General features: G+C 55.5%; 1 protein-coding gene across 1 annotated transcript in view; it reads left to right on the top strand.

The window, feature by feature from the left end:
• Positions 1 to 7,643, top strand: part of HDAC4 (histone deacetylase 4) — a 201,808-nt gene that overhangs the window by 9,202 nt on the left and 184,963 nt on the right. The window contains exon 2 of the mRNA XM_015587825.2: positions 2,104 to 2,315. Coding sequence (XP_015443311.1) covers positions 2,294 to 2,315 — 22 coding nt within the window. The 5' untranslated portion in view covers positions 2,104 to 2,293. The remainder of the gene's footprint in view (positions 1 to 2,103; positions 2,316 to 7,643) is intronic.

The following is a 7,643-nucleotide window of genomic DNA, read 5'->3' as shown; positions in this document are numbered from 1 at the left end:
GCTGTGCCTGCGGCCACAGCGCGGGGCCGGGAGATGGGCCTGAACCAGGGCGCCGTGGGCGCAGCGCTGGGCAGAACAGGTCTGGCTAGAGATGTTCTGATTTGAGGCTAAACGAACAGAAATAATCACCACCACTGGGCCTCGCAAAGGGGTCTCAGAATGTGGGGGGAGGGGACGCTCCGGAAACGCAGAAGGCGGTGGTGCCTCTGAAAATGATTTATGGTTGAAATCAGAAATTTCGAAGGATTTTGTCTAGGAGAAGACGGGACCCTGCAGACAGGAGCAGAAGGTCACGGGTAAGCGAGCCGAGAAGGTGTTGGGATGAGTCGTCAGGGGAAATGGTTGAAAACAAAGAGCTTATGGTTTGGTTAAAAGCTGCAGCAGAACCGTGAGGAGTAAAACCGATGTGGAAAGCAGCGGTGTCCGGCGAACTCACCGGAGAAGATGCCTGGGAACGCAGAGCGGACCACAGACGCCCGCAGGGCCGGGCCCGCCAGGCAGCGCAGGACCCCACGAAGCCGAAGCACACGTAACACGAGGAAGGGGAAGAGGCTCTTACCATACGTCTGCTGCCATGTTTGAGTTTTAAGATTAAGAAAACCTCCAGCAGAATCCAGACAGAATGGAGTAACAGTGACGGCTGTGGAAGGGCACCTCTGGGAGTCAGTCCTGCAGAGGCTCCCTGGGGAGGAGGCACGGTCTGGCTGATGGCCGGGAGGTTTGCTGCTGTGCTTAGGGTGGGGCAGTGTCTACAGATTTTGAGGGAGAAATGTCTGTGGTCTGAGACTTTTATGCCAGCCAAGTTGTGAAGTCTGTGATTTGCAAGGATTTGCAAAACGTACCATCGACATTGCTTGCGAGAAAATGGTGTTCCTTCTGGCCAGTAAAAGTTCTGACCCTGAGCTAAGCCATTGTGTTTCATACGGAAACAACCAGATACAGAACAATAATTGTAAAGACGCTAATCACAGATTTGCAGGGGACGTGCACTTGGAAACCACCTAAAGAGCCAGCTGTCGTGAGTGGCCTCTTGCGTGACATGCTGGGAAGGGTTCTTTGGTTATAAGCAGCAGGAAAAAAAATACCCCGAGTAATTTAATCAAGAACAGGAATTTGTCACACTTGTAAGGGAAGATGACAGGCAATAGGATTTTCATAACTACCATTTTCTCAGTTCATTTCTGTATTCTGATGATAAAGGTAATACATGCTCATCGCAGGAAAGTTAGCAAGTCACCCAGGATGCCACCACACACTTGTACTTACCTCTGGGCTCCTCCGTTAAGTGACGGGTCTGTGGCAGAAGCTGGTCTTGGGGCAGGGATTTGATGAGCGTGGCCCTTTTGTCTGGGGACAGGGCCCTGTGACAGGCTCATCGGAACCACCCGGAGTGGGGGACAGGCAGCTTTGATCACAAATGGAACAGAGGCAGCCTCCCAGACAGCGTCACCAGGGGTAGTTAATGACCCTGGAAGATTCCTGGCTGTAATGTCAGCAGAGAGAGTGGGCCGTGCAGCTACAGCGCTAGCCGTCTGTGGGCAAACGGCGAAGGAAAAGTGTCAAAACATCACCGAGCGTTTGCCCTGTGTGATGGCATCACGGGTGACTTTTTAAATACGTTCCTGCGACGAGCACGTATTACTTTTATAATGAGAAAATGGAAATCGACTGAGAAAATGGTAATTGTGAAGACGGAAACATGGGGCCTCCTTAAGTGAGGCCAGCTGATCGAGACAAACTCTGGGGCTGCGGCGCCGTCAGCGTTGAGTGTCGGAGGATGGAGGCCGGGGCGGGGGGCGGGGGGCGTGCGCGGACGGGAGCCGTGTGGTGGCCGTGGGCGCGCACTGGTTTGTCCTGCGAGGCGTTTCTTTGACGGTGCCGAGGTGGAGCGACCCTGCCCGACAGACTCGTTTCTACACTTGTTCACACTTACTTACCAACAAAACCCCGAGTGCTGCGTATCAGTGGCCGAGGCCACGTGAATGGTTCCACCAGTCCCGGGGCGGGAGTGGAAAGCGTGGTGCTCGAGGGCTGGGGGTGGGGGGAATGCTGCTGTCGCACGAGCCCCACCCTGACTGACGCATCCTTTCTGTCACCTTACAGGTCCTCTCCTGAGAGCGCGGGACACCTGCCCCCTCCGACCTCCTGGCCTGTGAGACGCAGTCGCCGGGGCCCGGCCCTCCCATTGCTGGACTTGCATGTGTCCCTGGGACTTTGGGGCCCTTTGGAGCTATTGTTTACGTGGGAATTTTGAGCCATCGTGAGTCGCCGACAGGAGCAGACGCTTCTAGCAATGAGCTCCCAAAGCCACCCAGGTAAGCGGACGGGGCCCTGCTCGGCTGCAGGAGGCTCACGGGGGCCGCCACTGGCCGCTGGGACGCAGACCTGTTTTCCTTGACGATGGCTGCCGTGGTCTCTGGCCGTTCCATGTTCAGTGGGTTCTTTATCTGGGGAAAGGAACTCTGAGGAGCCCCCAGGAGCCTCGGTCCTGTCCTGGGTTGATTTGACTTGGGCGGCAGACGTGGTCCTTCGATGCCAGGAGAAAAGAGCTGTGCTTTTCAGCTAGGTGGTGCCTAACGGCCGGTTAGTTTCGCATCCAGTTTCTTCGTTCGTGGGGACCTTGGGGTGGCAGTGCCTCTGTGACTGGGCCTGGCGCGTGGCCATGAGAATTGCTCTTGCTGTTCGTACTTTTATGGGGAGCTGTCCTGAGCCCCTCACACGCTCTTAGTCTTCTCCGTGCCCTGAAAATCTCATACCTGGAGGGAGGAAGCGACTTGTCTAAGGTCACAGAGCTCGTAGGTGGCCAGACGGGATTGGAAACCAGCTTTGCCTGGCCCTTAGCTTCAGAGGTGCGTACAGGCACACGCCTTCGGGACTTCTCTTTGTCCCCCTGCAAAGTCATGCACAGTCACCTGATGGAAGCTCGGAGTCCTCGTTCTGTCTGACAGGTCTGGGCTCCTGCAGAGCTGGCACCAGGTGCTGCCCAGCGTGCTGCCACTTCCATGCAACGTGGCTTTTGGAGGCACCTAGATATCAGCCCGTCCTGAGTCCACTTGCACAGATGCTGCGCGTCCTCTGTCCGCGAGGCCTGGGGTCAGGCTCTGCAGAGTGCAGGCCGGGCGCGGGGCCTCTCCCTTGGGACTGGCCAGGGTGTCCTGACGCCCTCCCTCGGCCCATCGGAGCTGTCCGAGGCTCCGCAGGGCAGGACTCCCGGGTGTGTTTAGATACGAAGGCTTTATTGATTTAAGTTGATCGATACGGTGTGTAAAACCAAACTAAGCAGTTGGGATGGAAGTGCGTGAAGGAGACCTGAGCGGTGCCACTGTCCCTCCCTGAGAGCCGAGCCAGCCTGCCCGCCTCCTGCGTCCCCACACGGGCGGCGTGCGAATGTGCGGTAGGCTGTCATCGTCCCACATGGGGCATCTCGGTTCCCTTTTTTCCCATTTTACTGTGTTATGAGCATCTTTTGGTGTCGGTACGTATATAAACCCAACTTATTTTTGATAATTCAGACACGGACGTTTATATGGTTGCAGCACTGTTTATAACAGCCGCAGTTGGCATCGAGCAATTATCTTACGTATAGTTTGTACGGATCCTTCTGGAAGTGCCCCGCTGGGCCCGTCCCAGGAGGCGGCCTGGCTCAGGCGGTGTGTTTGTGCATTTGGAATGTTAGGTTTGCACTCAGGTCGCTCCAGAATCTGTGTCTCAACTTGTCTTCTTAGTTACAGTTCACGAGGAGGCATATTCTTGTCCATCTGCACAGGCACTGGGCGGGTTCGGTCCGTTCCCTTCCCGTCGGCCTGCGAGGGGAGGACCACTGGGTCCACGCGGCCATGTGAACGGGGACACACGCTTCTGTGGCCCGGCGCAGACGTGGTCAGGTCTAGTACGTGCCACCCAGGCTTGTGAAGAGAATGTCTTTTATCATTTTTTTTTTTTGTCTAAAGAAGTTTATATATGTGCATTGATGTTGTTTATAAAATTTCCTCATTCATATGTACTTATATATAAGAGAACATGTATTTCTTTTCTATATGTTACTCGTACATGTTAACTCGTTATTTAGATTAGTATAGCTTTCCTCTTTGTCGGTTCCATTTATGGGGAAATGTGAAGTTTTCTATTATGATTATAGTTTGTAATATTGTTTCTTCATTACTGATCATTTTTTGCTTTGTTTCAATGTGATTTTCAGTGCTGAAAAATTAATGACCGTATCTCACGGTAGCCAGTTCTCTTAACAAAACCGTGTATTTCTCTGTTTACCGTTTCTTTGCCAGGAAGCTTTTGCTGTTCGCGAAAGGGTTTTAGCTCTTGGTTTCCTCTGGTGGACAAGCGGCTCACCATCGCCACCCGAGCCTTCCAGGCCTTCTCTTGGAGGCTTGTCTCTGTCACGAGCAGAGAGCTGGCTTCTGCTGTTTCTTCCCCTGAGATGAGAGTCTGCCTTTATGTGGGGAATTCGCCTGCCCGTGTTTATTGCAGCTGCTGTCCTATCTGGTTATGTGTCATGGCTACCCGCTGACCCCTGTAGCCTCTGTCTCTCGTGTTGGGGACTGAGGAGGAGATGGAGCTGGCAGGCGCGGGACTGCTGGGGAGGCCTGAGCCTTCTCAGCCGTGGGGGCCGTGGCGGGGGCCGTGGCGGGGGGCTGTACGGTGGAAGGCTGTACACCTGCGCTGCGGTGTGCTCTGGCCGACGGGAGCTCACTGGTGCTCCCACCTGTCTCCAGGCCCAGATCTCCTGTGGGAGCCGCCTTTCTGCCCGGCCTTGCAGCCAGGGACCCCAAACAGCACAGCCCCGACCGTGGGTTGGGCTGAGCCCAGGCCCGGCACGCGCCCTCTGGGGAGGGGCGTGTGGGCCCCGTGGTGGGCGGCTCCCTTGGATTGTTTTCCCATCACTTTGACCCCATCAGGCTTATATTTTCTAGGACGTTCCTCCAAGTTTCTTGTCAGCCGATGCTATTTTCCCACTGTCTAGCGTTGGTGCATCCTTTCGTGCTTTTATTTATAGTTAGTAATTTTGGTGGATTTTGGGGGCAGAGAAATAAGTGATGCTCATTCCGTTTGCTGTTTGGATGGGAAGGTCCAGTGTTGTCTCTTGCCTTCGGCCCAGGGGGCAGGGCCTGTCCCTGTCTGGGCATGCCGGGCCTGCAGTGGTCCCCCTCCTCTGGCCGGCTGCCTCCCCGCCCTCCCCTGCATCTCCTCCGCGTCCTCCGTCCTGGCCGCCCCCACCCTGCCTCAGCGCTGCCCCGGAGCGTCAGGCCCCGCTCCAGTCCTGCCGCCGGTCACTTCGTCACCCTTGCAGTGTGGTCGGCTTTGCCCTGCTGATGCAGCTACCTCTTTATTTCACGTGTGTGACTTCTCCTCCCTCCCGAGTTTCTGGAGAGGTCCCTGCCGCAGGCTGAGGTGTGCATGTGACATGACTGCCGTTCTTCGTGGGCTTCGCCGGAGCCAGGCCCTGGTTCTCTGACGGAAGCCAGCTGACCGTCGGGGTTTAGTGCTTGGCATGAGCACTTCTGACGCTGTGAGCGGCCTGAGGACAGCGCCTGGGTGGACTTGGCCTGGGAGGGCTCCGAGGAACGAGAAGAGCTTCCGGAATAGCACGCTTCTTGCCTAATCCAGCGCTTCAAACCACTTCCTGTCGGGGCGGTGCTGCCGCGGGTCAGGATGGGTGCGTTGGGCCACAAGGCCTCTGCCTGGAAGGCGAGTCCCCGGTGAGACTGAAGGACGTGGGCACCGTGCGGACTTGCTGGCGGGACAGGTGAAGGCTCCCTTTCCCTGTCCTCTCCTCCGAGTGCCTCTCGTAGCAGGCCAGTCCCGCCTCGTGTGCCCGGGCTTCGTAGGTACCTCGGCCGGCTCACAAGAAGGCCAGGCACTGTCACTCAGCCCCCTCGTCGAGACCAGGCACTGTCACTCAGCCCCCTCGTCGAGACCAGGCACTGTCACTCAGCCACCTCGTCGAGACCACCGCACTTCCGCAGTGCAGTTCAGCGTCCTTGTAACGTCTGTGCCTAGAGAAAGTGTCGAGGGGAGACGTCGGGTCTCAGGGCCCCTCGCTGGCCTTCCAGGACCTGTGCGTGGTCATCCACACCCCACTCCTGACAGACAGCTGGTTCGCGGGTGATTCAAGCATCTTTTCTCTCCCTGCGTCTCACTAAGAGGCGTGGATAGTGTTTAGTTAAAAGCAGAAAACCTAGTTCGAGGGAACCTTTTATATTTAAGATCAGTGTCTTAATTTGGACCGTTCTCTGATTTCTTAATACTCTGTTGAGTCTGAAATATCCCATCAGTATAAAACCAGCCAGAAAGTCGGTGTCAGCAATAACTTAGTGATTAGGGAGTTTCGACATTGTTTTATTTCTTCAAACCATCGTCAAGTTCCCATCCTGGAAGTCTTCCTGGAGGAGGCTCTGCCGACCGCGGTGTGAGCTCGGGCCCGGCTCTCGCACTCCCCGTGCTCCTGGCTTCCTTCGTTTGATCTGGAATCTTTATTTCAACCAATTTGGCCACCAAGGTTGTTTTATTTTAAGATAGAAATTACCTCAGGTAGAAACGTTGTCACTTGACTCATGCTTTGCAGTGATCGAGTGTTTTAGGAATATTGCAGTTTTAAAGACTTTATTAAAGAGGAGATGAATTTTGAGGACCTGCAATTAACAGAAGACATCAATTCTGAGCTGCTAGTGACAGGCAGATTCTGGACCTTGAGTGAGGCTTGGGCCGCAGGAAATGACTGAAGTGCTGAGGAGCTGACAGTGGCCTTGACGGAGGCCCGAGGGAACCCTGGCCCGGCCTTCGAGAGGGTGGTGTGCCACCGGCTGCAGGAGAGCTGGGGGCTTGGGCGCGGGGACAGGGCCTGCGCTCACGCGTGTCAGAAGATGGGGAGCAGCTGGCCACAGCCGCGGGGGAGCTTGTCACACACTCTGTGAGGGTGTGACAGAGTCCCCGGCGGCCGGTGGGCCTCGGGGGCGAGGCTGAGCCCCGAGGACACGGGGAGGGTGGCCGGTTCCTGACACGGGCCCAGTGCAGACAGGCCGGAGGGCGGCGGAGCTGCCTCGGCTGCGCACCGATTCCGCGTGGGGACGGAGGTGCTGAGTGCCACGCGTGCTGCGCCCTTCGCTGCCCGAGGGAGGTTCAGGCAGGCCGCCTCATTCCGTCCGCGTGCCCTCCAGGCCCCCCGCGCCCGTTCGCAGCTCTCGAATTGTCCCTCTCCCGGATCCTGCTGCCATCATTATGTGGGAGCTCAATCAGTCAAGGTTTGTTCTGGAAATCATGGAGACGTAACGACTTCTTTTTCAACTTACTTCTTTTTTTTAATCCTCAAATTGTGTTTTGTCTTTAAAAAATCACGAATATGCAGTCGTTATGAAGAGCTCAGAAAATCCCGTCAATGCAGCATTGATGGTTTGTTTGGGCAGTTCTCTGAAAATTCTCGTGCCGTTTGTGGATCGTTTGCATTTATGTCCTTGTTTTCAAAGCCACCATTGTAGAAATGTAAATTTCTGAGTTCTGAGCTGCTGAATGTCGGATGATTAATGACATTGAAACTTAAGAATGAATTCCCGGTACGTATTTGACATAGAAAACCCTGCATCAGAGGCCATTGAGTACAGCTTGGTGCTGGAACCGAGAGGATTGCGGGG

Source organism: Pteropus alecto, unplaced genomic scaffold (genome assembly GCF_000325575.1).
Source record: "Pteropus alecto unplaced genomic scaffold, ASM32557v1 scaffold143, whole genome shotgun sequence".
Taxonomy (NCBI): Eukaryota; Metazoa; Chordata; class Mammalia; order Chiroptera; family Pteropodidae; genus Pteropus; species Pteropus alecto.
The sequence above is the reverse complement of the archived record's forward strand: the minus strand, read 5'-3'. Positions and strand labels throughout refer to the sequence as shown.